General features: G+C 43.6%; 1 protein-coding gene across 1 annotated transcript in view; it reads right to left on the reverse strand.

Annotated features, from left to right (window-relative positions):
* Positions 1–7,444: 7,444 nt before the first annotated feature.
* Positions 7,445–13,421, reverse strand: part of alkbh8 (alkB homolog 8, tRNA methyltransferase) — a gene marked incomplete at its 5' end in the record, with an annotated part of 63,139 nt that continues 57,162 nt past the window's right edge. The window contains 2 exons of the mRNA XM_084322018.1: positions 7,445–8,069; positions 8,432–8,581. Coding sequence (XP_084178144.1) covers positions 7,506–8,069; positions 8,432–8,581 — 714 coding nt within the window. The 3' untranslated portion in view covers positions 7,445–7,505. The remainder of the gene's footprint in view (positions 8,070–8,431; positions 8,582–13,421) is intronic.

Genomic DNA, 13,421 nt, shown 5'->3' on the forward strand with positions numbered 1-13,421 from the left:
TCGGTTTCCGGGTTCCTCTGATTGGCCGCGACCCCCACGTGACCCGCGCTAGCACGCCCCCTTATCCACCACTGTCGCTCGCCGGTGTGTTTGACGCTCGCTTCCTGAGTCAAGAAACGCGCTGTTGGTAACACCACCCACTTCAATGACAGAGCTCTCTTGTTTAATAATATTGTCGCGTCATCTTAATATGCTGCTTATGCAGTTATCAGCTGTATTTGGCATAGACGCCTGAGTCAAGAAACGCAGTCATCTTAATCTTAATATGCTGCTTATGCAGTTATCAGCTGTATTTGGCATAGACGCCTGAGTCAAGAAACGCAGTCATCTTAATCTTAATATGCTGCTTATGCAGTTATCAGCTGTATTTGGCATAGACGCCTGAGTCAAGAAACGCTATTGTCGCGCCGCCACTCTGAGTCAAGAAACGCAGTCATCTTAATATGCTGCTTATGTAGTTATCAGCTGTATTTGGCATAGACGCCTGAGTCAAGAAACGCTATTGTCGCGCCGCCACTCTGAGTCAAGAAACGCAGTCATCTTAATATGCTGCTTATGCAGTTATCAGCTAGCTGACTAAATGTAAATCTTATGCAACGCCAGTCAAGAAACGACCGCCTCAGCAGCATCACGCATCAACTGTAATGTGGAGTGGACTTAAACATATTTACAATTAGCATTTTATGAAGTAGAACTGTAATGTTTACTTTCTCAGTCAGCGCTAAGTGCAGCATAAAGTCAAGTCCATGCCACTTCTGCCGCGCGCGCGTCAACACACAGGCAAGCGTCAACACACAGGCGAGCTGTAGCGGCAGTGGTGGATAAGGGGGCGTGCTAGCGCGGGTCACGTGGGGGTCGCGGACAATCAGAGGAACCCGGAAACCGAGCTCCGTTGCGGAAAGTATAGACGTGGCCAGGCCCAGGCTCCAGCAGCAGCCAGCTACCACCAGGCCAGGCCCTGCAGCAGCTCAGGCCAACCGGGCTGCACCAGGCTAGTAGTAGCCTAGCTGCTACCAGCCATCACCACCAGGCCAGCCCCAGCCTACCAGCTACCAGCCACCAGGCCAGCCCCAGGCTACACCATCAGGCCAGGCCCAGGCATCACCAGCCCAGCTACCACCATCAGGCCAGGCCCAGGCTTCACCATCAGGCCAGGCCCAGGCATCACCAGCCCAGCTACCACCATCAGGCCAGGTCCAGGCTTCACCATCAGGCCAGGCACAGGCATCACCAGCCCAGCTACCACCATCAGGCCAGGTCCAGGCTTCACCATCAGGCCAGGCCCAGGCATCACCAGCCCAGCTATCACCATCAGGCCAGGTCCAGGCTTCACCATCAGGCCAGGCCCAGGCATCACCAGCCCAGCTACCACCATCAGGCCAGGCCCAGGCTTCACCATCAGGCCAGGCCCAGGCTACACCATCAGGCCAGTTTAACTGTTTAACTGTGTAGAGGGGCATTTCTCTCACACCTATCACACCGATCCCACCTCTCACACTTATCACACCTCTCACACCTATCACACCTATCCCACCTATCACACCTCTCACACCTATCACACCTCTCACACCTATCCCACCTATCACACCTCTCACACCGATCCCACCTCTCACACCTATCACACCTCTCACACCTATCACACCTCTCACACCGATCCCATCTCTCACACCTATCACACCTCTCACACCTATCACACCTCTATACCCATTCTGCAATCTGTTAATAAAGTTTTCAATCAATCAATCAATCAATCCGGGCCTGTGACGTCACTGTACCCATTCTGCAATCTGTTAATAAAGTTTTCAATCAATCAATCAATCAATCAATCCGGGCCTGTGACGTCACTGTACCCATTCTGCAATATTTTAATAAAGTTTTCAATCAATCAATCAATCAATCAATCCGGGCCTGTCACGGTCACTGTACCCATTCTGCAATCTGTTAATAAAGTTTTCAATCAATCAATCAATCAATCCCGCAGTGCAACGTGACCCAAATCAGCCAATGCCCGCAGTGCAACACTCCAATTTAGCCATTGGGTGGGACGGTCACGTGACCCAAATCAGCCAATGGAAGCGTGCGGGACCTCAGCCTGCGGGACCTCAGCCTGCGGGACCCCAGCATGCTGGTGCTGTGGTTCTGCAGCTGGTTGCATCTCGTTCGATTACATCCAGCTCGATTGCTTATCCTGTCTGGGTAACCCGGATGTTGGTTTTTTACATCGAATTCCATGCACCGCAATTATGCATTGAATTTTTGACATCGAATTATATACACCGCAATTATGCATCGAATTTATTTTTTGGCGTTGAATTGAATTTTATTATGCATTCGAATTGTTTTATTAACACTGCATTTTTATTTTGCATAGGTAAATTCGGAGCAAAGAAATTCAGATACATTTATTTGCAATGCTATAAATTCGGTGTCTGAAACTATAAATGCGGTGTCTGAAAAATTTCAGATACAAAAATGCGGTATCTGAAAGAATTCAGATACATGTTTTCAAATTCAGATACATGTTTTCAAAATTATTATTTTCAATGCTATAAATGCGGTGTCTGATTAAATTAAAATACTTCTGGCACTCATTTGCTTCCATACTCTGACGGCTCCCTCCCCGATGCGTGAACACTTAAGGTAACCTACTTGCGTTCAGCGTTTCGTCACGCGTTTCTCTGATTGGCCACGACGCCCACGTGACCACGCCTAGCACACGCCCCGCGGCAGAGCGGCGCAGCGCTCTCCTTCGCAAATACGCTTGTTCAGAACGCAAGCCGCCATCTTTAATGTGTCCCATACTGTAGGTCACATGTGACGTAAGACGTTTCTCTTCTGCATAATAACGCCCGCCCCCTCTGTTTGTTGCCACCAGGCGCACACAGTGGTTATTTAGTGCAGACCGCAAGGAAGGAAGTGCAGTGAGTTAGCCTAACGTAAATAGTATGAGCAAAACACGCAGGACATGTGCTGCTCCCGAAATGCTCCCGCTGTTTCTATGTGCAGTGAAAAGTGAAAGTGCTTTGCATCCTAGCTAGCGGCTAGCTAGCTGCCACGCTGATGATGACAGACAGAGAAGACTTGAGAGAGCACGGGTGGGGGCTATCGGGGAGGCGTGAACACTTAAGGTAACCTACTTGCGTTCAGCGTCCCACGTGACCACGCCCCCGCGGCAGAGCGCTCTCCTTCGCGACGCAGAGCGCTCTCCTTTGCGAATACGCTCGTTCAGAACGCAAGCCGCCATCTTTAATGTGTCCCATACTGTAGGTCGCATAGGTAATATTAATAGGTTGCCGCGGCATTATGCATTCGTAATCCCCCCTACATAATAACCACGCAGGTTAATCATAGCTTAATAATAGCTTAATAATAAGTAGGCAATTGGCACAAGTGTAAATTATACATTCGTCTCTCAGTTTTAATATTGACGGATAGCTCAACTCGTTCGTCAGCTTGCTGTGGAGCCTATGGTCATGTTGGTGACAAGTTCCAATCACTTCAATTTTCTTTTTTTCTTTTTACGTTTAATTAATTTATCATCTCTCTATATAAATGTAACTAGCTATTCATATCAATCGAAATAACGTTCATCTCCGATATTTAAACATGGTCCCCAAAATGAATGGAAGCAAATGAGGAGCCTGAGACCTGGGAGGAATGGGGGTGTTGCAGCGTTGGGGATGTACAGTACACACTTAACTCTGTATTGTACAGTACAGTACACTTAACTCTGTATGTACAGTACACACTTAACTCTGTATTGTACAGTACACTTAACTCTGTATGTACAGTACACACTTAACTATGTATGTACAGTACACTTAACTATATGTATTGTACAGTACACTCTGTATGTACAGTACACACTTAACTCTGTATGTACAGTACACTCTTAACTCTGTATGTACAGTATACTCTTAACTCTGTATGTACAGTACACTCTTAACTCTGTATGTACAGTACACTCTTACTGATTAACTAGAAACTGTACATTGTAACGCAACGTTATATAATGTTATTTGCCATTTTTATTCATAACGTTATTTCGCGTGACAACACTGTACATCAGTGGAGGCTGCTGACCAAATTTTTTGGTGAAGCACAAATTATTATATTATATATTAAATAATATTTTTTAAACATCCCCAACGCTGCAACACCCCCATTCCTCCCAGGTGTCAGGCTCCTCATTCGCTTCCATTCATTTTGGGGACCATGTTTAAATATCGGAGATGAACGTTATTTCGATTGATAAGAATAGCTAGTTACGTTTATATAGAGAGATGATAAATAAATGAAACGTAAAAAAAAAAAAAAAAAAAATTTAAGTGATTCAAACTTGTCACCAACATGACCATAGGCTCCACAGCAAGCTGACAAACGAGTTAAGTTATTTGTCGATATTAAAACTGAGTGACGAATGTATAATTTACACTTGTGCCAATTGCCTACTTATTATTAAGCTATTATTAAGCTATGATTAACCTGCGTGGTTATTATGTAGGGGGGATTACGAATGCATAATGCCGCGGCAACCTATTAATATTACCTATGCGACCTACAGTATGGGACACATTAAAGATGGCGGCTTGCGTTCTGAACGAGCGTATTCGCAAAGGAGAGCGCTCTGCGTCGCGAAGGAGAGAGTTCTGCCGCGGGGGCGTGGTCACGTGGGACGCTGAACGCAAGTAGGTTACCTTAAGTGTTCACGCCTCCCCGATAGCCCCCACCCGTGCTCTCTCAAGTCTTCTCTCTCTGTCATCATCAGCGTGGCAGCTAGCTAGCCGCTAGCTAGGATGCAAAGCACTTTCACTTTTCACTGCACATAGAAACAGCGGGAGCATTTCGGGAGCAGCACATGTCCTGCGTGTTTTGCTCATACTATTTACGTTAGGCTAACTCACTGCACTTCCTTCCTTGCGGTCTGCACTAAATAACCACTGTGTGCGCCTGGTGGCAACAAACAGAGGGGGCGGGCGTTATTATGCAGAAGAGAAACGTCTTATGTCACAGATATGCTAAATTTCAGGTGACTCACTTGAGCGAGGGACAATATTGTGAGATGAGAATTGGAAGAATGCACCAAAATGAGAATTAGAGACATAGATCCTATTAACCCTTTTCTCGCCAATGAAGTGCCTCGCCATGCGTAATCTGCCAATGACGTTTTACAGCGTCTTTGAGATCAATATTTCAAATTTCTGTCATGGTATTCATATTTCACCCACGGATCCTTGACTGGTGCTGTAGGACTCCGCTCAACTCTCCAACGCTTCAATATCGCCACCTGGTGGCCAATCGGCGAGTTGCAACCGGATGTTGATAATTGTGACGCCGGTGTGTCTCCCTATTCCCTCCGGCCACTCGCTATCGCTCGCGGGACTCCATCTTGACACACTGGATAATCGATCCGTTGCCATAACTCAATAAACAACATTATTTGGACGTATATAGTATTATACAACCTGGAAATGGATCGCATAGATCAACATCCCATAATAGCGATCTTTTTGCTCCACGCTCATCATCCAACGGTAAGAGGAGACTGGGGTGAGTTTCAGCGTTTTTGATTATTATTATCCATACAAACTGTTCTGATCTATATATCACCCATATTACATGAATCATTTAACGTCGGTCATTGCATTATAAACGACCCCCCCCCCCCGGTCACCAGCAGATGATGAGTCATGACGTTTAGGACCTTGTACAATTGACATTTTTAATCTGGCGTCAATCGCTATCAAACTGCATTTGATGATCTAATATGCATAAATGGCTATAACTCACGTTCTATGAAATACAGCAGAAAACGATAAAAACATATTTATACTCTAGACAGTATTTTTGTATGAATGTGTGAAAGAAAAAATAAAACGTTCCTACATCCTGAACGATAGCTAATCGATGTTGAATGGGCCATAGTAATGTCAATTTAGCAATACAATTTAAAAAGTTATAGCCCTGCAAAGTAGGTGAACATCTCCATAGACAAATAGAGCTGGCAGACTGGCTACAACAGACCTGGGCATTGTACGGCCCGCGGGATGATTCTGACCGGCCCGCGAAAGATTACATAATACATTTTTTTTTTATATATATATTAATTTTTTTTTACTTTTCATGTCAACGTTCACACGCACAATATACGCTTAGGAGACATGCTCAGAAGATGTTGGTTCTCTTTGGATCCACCTACATATGTGAACAGACATTCTCAGTCATGACGTTTACCAAGTCCAGGTACAGATCCTCTCTCACTGATGAACATCTGGCAGCTGTGCTTCGCATCTCCACCTCAGACATGCAACCTGACTTTGATGGACTTGTTAAAGCTCAACAGACTGGATTTCTCACACTGAATGAAAAAAAAAAGAACTGAAGAACACTAAAATGTGGAAATATAACAAGTGAAATGGGACACTTGATATTTTTTTTCTTTTTTTTGCACAGTTCTGAAAACATTAAATGTTTAATATAGGCATGTAAAGTAAAAAAGGCTACAAAACTGGGACACTTTTCTTTACACAGTTCAGTGACATGTCTTGTTTATTTTTGCTATAAGATGATGTGATGTCTTTAGAAAGCTAAGAAAATCCTTGTTTCAATAGTATATGAAACTCAAAATGCCCGTTGTTATTAATGTTTCACATTTTGTTTATCATTTTGGAAATAAATTCTATTTGAATAAATGATATTTTTGAAAGCTAACCTCACCTTTTAATTGCCAAATAATAACATACACTCTTACCAGTGGTAAAAACAATGCCATTTACTGCTTTTTATATAGAAATAAAATGTATATTATGCATAATTGAGTTTGGAATTTTGGCCCGGCCCCCCAACATATTTTCAGTTGCTCATTCGGCCCCCTGGGAAAAATAATTGCCCACCCCTGGGCTACAAGGATGGATATAAGCGTGGCAGAAAAAGGGTTAATATGAGTCCACATAACTAGGAAACAATGCTAAACACTGGAAAAGGCCATTTATAAGATAGTTCCCCTTTAAGTTCCAGTGGGGTGGGTAGGGGGAGGGGAGCAGGGGGAGTGGTTCATACTGCAAGACATTTCTTCCCTGAGGAAGGGAAGGGGTGCAGTGTTTAGTTTGAGCAAAGTTTTGGTATGGATTGTCAGTCTAAAATGTTATTTAAGCGTTGGGGAAAATGCCATGTGTACTCCTTTGTCCAGGGTTTCTTGTGATGTCATAGAATTAGCTTTGATTAATCAATGATCTGTGGATTTTGGAGCCAGGAACATTGCCTACCTAATGTACTGCAGAGTTTGTAAAAGTGTTTTAGGAAGAAAATAATGTATATAATAAAGACAAATATATATATATATATAAATATAATACAAATAATTAAAATGTAGTGTTGCTACACCAAACCAAAACTGAGATCAATACAAGGGAAAAAAAAGGTGCTGGAACATAAATCATTACAATTCGATTTTAATTTTATGAACAAATAAACACAAAGCCACTGTGTGAGTGTGAGTGTGCGTGTCAGTCTTTTAGTAGGATGACACACCAGTTGCCTTGGTCATGGTAGCTAGTCTCAACTTCAACTCCACTGACTCTGTCACACAGAGCCTCCAGCTCCCCCTGCTGGAACACATGGTAATAGCGATGGAACACTTCAACACCTGGACCGGGTTTAGGCGTAGAATCTGGACCAGAGCTTGAACCAGGGGCCAGACTGGGAGCTGAGGACCTTCCTCTCCTGCTGCTCCTCTTCCTGTCGTCATTGTCTCCTCCTCCTCCTCCTCCTCCTCCTCCTCCTCCTCCTCCTCCTCCTCTTCCCTCCTTCAGATGCCAGGGTACCAGAAGGTCCTGGGAGTTGAAGGCTGTGCGGTTGGTGTGGACACTCAATTTCCCATCAGGCATCTGGTTAGACTCTAATGTGGTGTCTATGGGGCTGTGGTTCCTAGCATGCTCCTTGCTGTAGTCCTTGAGGTACTTGGACCTGTTGTGGTTGTATTCCTGCTCCAGGGCCCAGACAGAGATGAGAGCTCTGCCACCAGACCTCAACAACCTGACCAGCTCCTCTACTGCTGCCATGCGCCGCTCCTACACACACACACACACACACACACACACACACACACACACACACACACACACACACACACACACACACACACACACACACACACACACACACACACACACACACACACACACACACACACACACACACACACACACACACACACACACACACACACACACACACACACAAAAGCAGTAACATATAGTACTCTGTCTATATCTACTCTTATAACCTCTCTCTGAGACACACATACAGTACATAATATCTCTCTCTGAATAATATCCTGAATACTATCACAATATTAAAGACATAATACTGGAGTATCCTGAATAATATTGTGTGTGTGTGTGTGTGTGTGTGTGTGTGTGTGTGTGTGTACCTGTGTAGAGAGGTGGTGTATTACTGCTATAGAAATACAGGCGTCACAACAGCTGGACCTCAGAGGGACACTGAGTGCATCAGAGACCAGAGCCTGGTGACCTCTCTCAGACGCGATCTGGACCAGAGAGCTGCTCCTGTCACAGCCAACCTGAGGAGAACACAACAACATCAGAGACCGTTGAAGGGCTGGGCGATATGACGATATTATATAAATATCGGGTACAGTTCATTAACGATACACTTTTTAAACGTATCGTGGATATCGTGATGTTTTGCCCAAGAGGTTTGTGTCGCGTCAATCTGGTCCACACGTTGACACTTTTGAACAGCGCCGCCCCACACACTACTGCATCAAAAGTTACTACTTATGATAACAAAGGCATTCGTTTTGTGGCATTAACGTTATATAGTTACACTTTCAATAACATCAGCGTATTTACATAGCAACGACCGAGGTCGACCTATATAGCAAGCATTAGTCGTTCATATCTCAGCCCGTGCTGACTCAGTTGTGCCCATTCTGCGGTCTGTTAATAAAGTTTTCAATCAGACAGATGTATGGAAAGGCTTTTATTATAACATCCGTTGCAGTAAAATCATTATGCCTCCAGTCGTTTAGTCCTTCTGCGGAGCTAAAAGCTAAACGTCGGCCGCGGCGAGCTACGGCTGCCATTGTTATTGTCATTGAGCTCTCCAATGGCGGAAGTAAAAAATGAATACGCGCTTGCCGATTGGTGCTAAGAACAGCAGGGCGGGTGCAAGCGATGTGACGTAATTGGCAGACGCGACTGTCAATCAAAATGATTCTGTTTGCCGACTGAATGAATGAGAACGTTATTAACAGATTGCAGCATGGGTACAATACAGTACAGCTCAATACAACAACAGTCAACAGCGGACTGGAGGATGCAGACCAGAGAAAGACTTTCGTCTTGTTTACATCAGGGTCCCCCATTTTCAATTCATCATATTTCATATCTAAATCATATAATATCTCATTGCTAAATATATGCAATATATAATCTAATAATCCAATAATCTAAATCTAATATATAATATAAAAATGCTAAATGCATGGGTATTTTATTTTGTCTTTAATGTTTGCTTGCAAACTCAAATACTGTCTTGGTAAGCCTCATAATGAATTTTGGGGAAAAAAAGAAAAACATCGTGATGCGTATCGTGTATCGCCGAAAGGTCAGAAAATATCGTGATATCATATTTAGGCCATATCGCCCAGCCCTACGTTGAGACCTTTTCCACCAACAGGGAACCGGTTGTGTTCGATTCCGTGCACCTAATTTTGAACAAAAATAAATTGGTTCGGAACCTGAAAAGTTGGTTCCCAGGTGGAACCAAAAAATAGCAGCTTTTTCTTGTGAACCGAGCGGTCTGGCTCTATTTCCATGTACTGTCATAGAACACGAAAGGAAGGATACTAACACTAAGTTCAGTTAACGTTAGTAATGTGTTCATACTAGTGTTGCACGATACACGATACTAGAAGTATCGCGGTAGCCAGCTGTTAAAAACAGTTCAATACTCCATTTTATTAGTATCAATTAGGGCTGTACCGAATGTAATTTTTTCTTTACATTCAAAGCTTCTATTGAAGTATTCGAATGAAGCTTAGAATGTCTGTCGTCATATTTTATCTGATTAAATGAGTATTTTTTTATTATTAAATCAACTTTCTTTAACCCATTCAGTGCCAACCACGAGTATAGTCGGGTTAACTCGCCATTGCTTGAGTGCCAATCACGAGTATAGTCGGGTTTTAATCGTTATTTCTTTTATTAGCGATATCAATTCATTTTTCATCCATCCAGCCTGACGTTATCATTGGGAATGGGTCTGAGCTCGCAAAGGGCAAATACCGCCGCCTATCGTCTCCCGGATGGTATTGCACATCATTGGATTGGATTGGATTGGCTGGGACTGTGCATCAAAAAAATAAGTCCGGTCCAGGTTATACTTCTCGGGCATGCAGCTGGATACTATTGCATTGACTGGGGGACTCGGAGCATCGTGGATCATTGTGTTTTGGACTATAACGTTGGATCAATGGACGCGATCGATATTTGGAATGGCGATCAGGAATTGGATGAATCTTTTTGCATGACATCAGATGTGAGGTAAGGCCTTTATTTTACGAATCTTGGGGTAATCAAATGTTCCTTTCTCCGCCAGCGGAGCGCGTGTGTGTGTGTGAGGTTCGCGCCGACCAAAGTACGGAGAAGCGATTTTTCAGACCTTTTTCAGCTTCTCTTCGTACATGAGGACACATATACTATCGATAATCTAGCATTTATTTGAAAACGATTCATAAAAAATTACAACGTGTTTTGTGTATTCCACTAAAGGGCTATCATCATGTCTTTCTCTGGAATTACTAGAAATCTCCAAAACTATACTCGTATTCAAAACGGTGTAAAAACGGAAATGTACAGATGAAAAAACAATCCGTTTCGTACATGTTGACTGCAAGCTCATTGATAAGCGACGGGTGTATTAGACCCATAGCCATAATTTAAGATATAGTTTAAGCGTTCGCAAATATCCCCATCCTCCCATTGATTAAAGCGGTGGCAATCTAGACCTAATTTGGTCATATGGGCGTGGCTCTGAATTAGTTAATGAATATAACTCGTCAGTTTCGTCAACATAAATAATCCAATAAGGGCACGGTTGGTACGATGGTGACGTTGTGATGGAGCGCCGAGCGCCAAGCGGATGCAGATAGGCTACATAATTTAATTCTTTTTTTGTATTATCTTTTTCCCCCTTATTTTTTTCGTTTTTCTCCCCTCCCAATGTTAGTCGTTATGCCAATTCCCAATCCCCTTCCTGGTCGTTGCGCACTCTACCCCCTACCGTCGGTCTGGGAGGGCGGAGACTATCACATGCTTCCTCCGACACATGTGTACCCAGCCCACCACTTCTTTTCACCTGGCAGCGCGGACTCTCTGGGAGAGTGTAACGTGTGGAAGGTCACACTACCTCCCTCCAGATCCTTCCCTCGCTGTGCAGGCACCCCGACCGAACTGTAGGAGTCGCTGTTTACAGCGACCCGGACCCACCCACCGGCTTCCCTCCCGCTGACTCTGCCAATTAAGCCAGTATGACGGCCGGCCAAGCCGGAGGCAACGCTGACAGCCGGATTCGATACCAGTGTCTCTCGCGTTGGTGACCAGCGCTTAGTCCGCTGTGCCACCCAGCCGCTAGGCTACATCATTTATGATAAATGTTTTATTTAATTTTTTATGACGAGTCATATACTATAATAGTATAATATTAGTGTAGCCTAATCTTTATCTGCAACTGTGAAGAAAAACCCCATTGGTTTAAACGGAATTAATACACATTAATTTTTTTTTTTTTATATATTTAAAAAATAATTCAAATGTTGATTTAGAATTTGAATGTCAACGTTATGAACGAAGCTTCGAAGCTTCAAACTATTCGGTACAGCCCTAGTATCAAAACATTTAGAATAATAGCCTGATGCTGAATTTTCTATGAGTTGAGTGGACGCGTGACCGGAGCAGTCTGTGTGTGAGAGAGAGCGCACACTTTGCATAGTGGGCATGTCACACACCATGGCATAGGCCATAGGGGAAAGTCACAGATAGCCCTGAATGTCTTATTTCATAATACAAAGATTCTGAATGGACTTTTGGATTAAACCAAGTTATATGCAGTGATGAACGGTCTTTCCCAGCGGAACACAAGTTACTTAACAGGCCGCGCTAGGCACGTTTAGCTTGCTAACGTTAAGATAGCAGGAGCCGTCTGCCAACACAGATGTTGTTTCAACGAATGTATTCACAAAATGGATTAATTGGATTACCATTAAAATGTTATTGAAGACTCCTGCGACCAGTAAGTAGGTACTACGTACGTCTAACTTTTCCTAACCATTGTGACCGCAACATTTGCTACACAATATGCGCAAATGTGCTATGTTATGTGCGTAAATGTGCGCTATGTGCCTAAAGTGAAAGACTCGACAGTGCGGGAGGGGAGGGGCAGAGTGAGTCTCTCTCTCTCTCTCTCTCTCTCTAGTTCATACTGCATTTAAAGATAACTTTAGTCATGCGTTCATACTGCATTTAAAGTGGACAAGATGCTAGATCACATAATATTCTCCAGCATCATTTAAATCTGCTGTTTGGACGCATTACAGATTTTGTTCAGTCTATGATAGAGATGGATTAAACATTAACGTGTGAGAATTGGTCACTTGGAGGTGTATGTGAGCATCAATACATTTAACAAAATGGGCCAGTAGCCTCCTTGATTACAATGTTTCCCTCAAAAGTGGTGGAAACGCAGGCCGGTTCGCTAGATAGATGAAGATAGATAGTCCAAGAATCCTGAACAGAACCAGTTCGAGAACCTGAAGTCATTTGGTGAAAAAGGGCTAGAGAGACAAGAGCTGGAGCCTGAGGAGAACACATCAGAGACCAACCCTCAATTAAACCACTACCTACCCTCAACTAAAGCACTACCTACCCTTAACTAAACCACTACCTACCCTTAACTAAACCACTACCTACCCTCAACTAAACCACTACCTATCCTTAACTAAACCACTACCTACCCTTAACTTAACCCTTAACTAAACCACCACCTACCCTTAACTTAACCCTTAACTACCCTTAACTTAACCACTACCTACCCTTAACAGAGCGGCAGCTCAATAGTGGCAGGAGGCCTCCAGGCTCCAAAACAGGGGGCAGCGACGGCTGCCAGACATTGACCTTGGACTAATAGGAACCCAAGGAGGACAATACACTACCTGAAGCATACTGCACCTTATGTAATACTGTGAATATATATTTCATTTAGTTAGATAGTTAAATTATATTGACCAAATTGTTTACACTGCTGTGTTGTTTTTTACTACCTGTACCCCCCCCTTCCCCCATGCTCAGTATATTTTTACTGTATTTATTTCTGTATATTTTATTTCATTTTTATTCTAT

Source organism: Notolepis coatsorum (genome assembly GCF_963971535.1).
Source record: "Notolepis coatsorum genome assembly, chromosome: 1".
Taxonomy (NCBI): Eukaryota; Metazoa; Chordata; class Actinopteri; order Aulopiformes; family Paralepididae; genus Notolepis; species Notolepis coatsorum.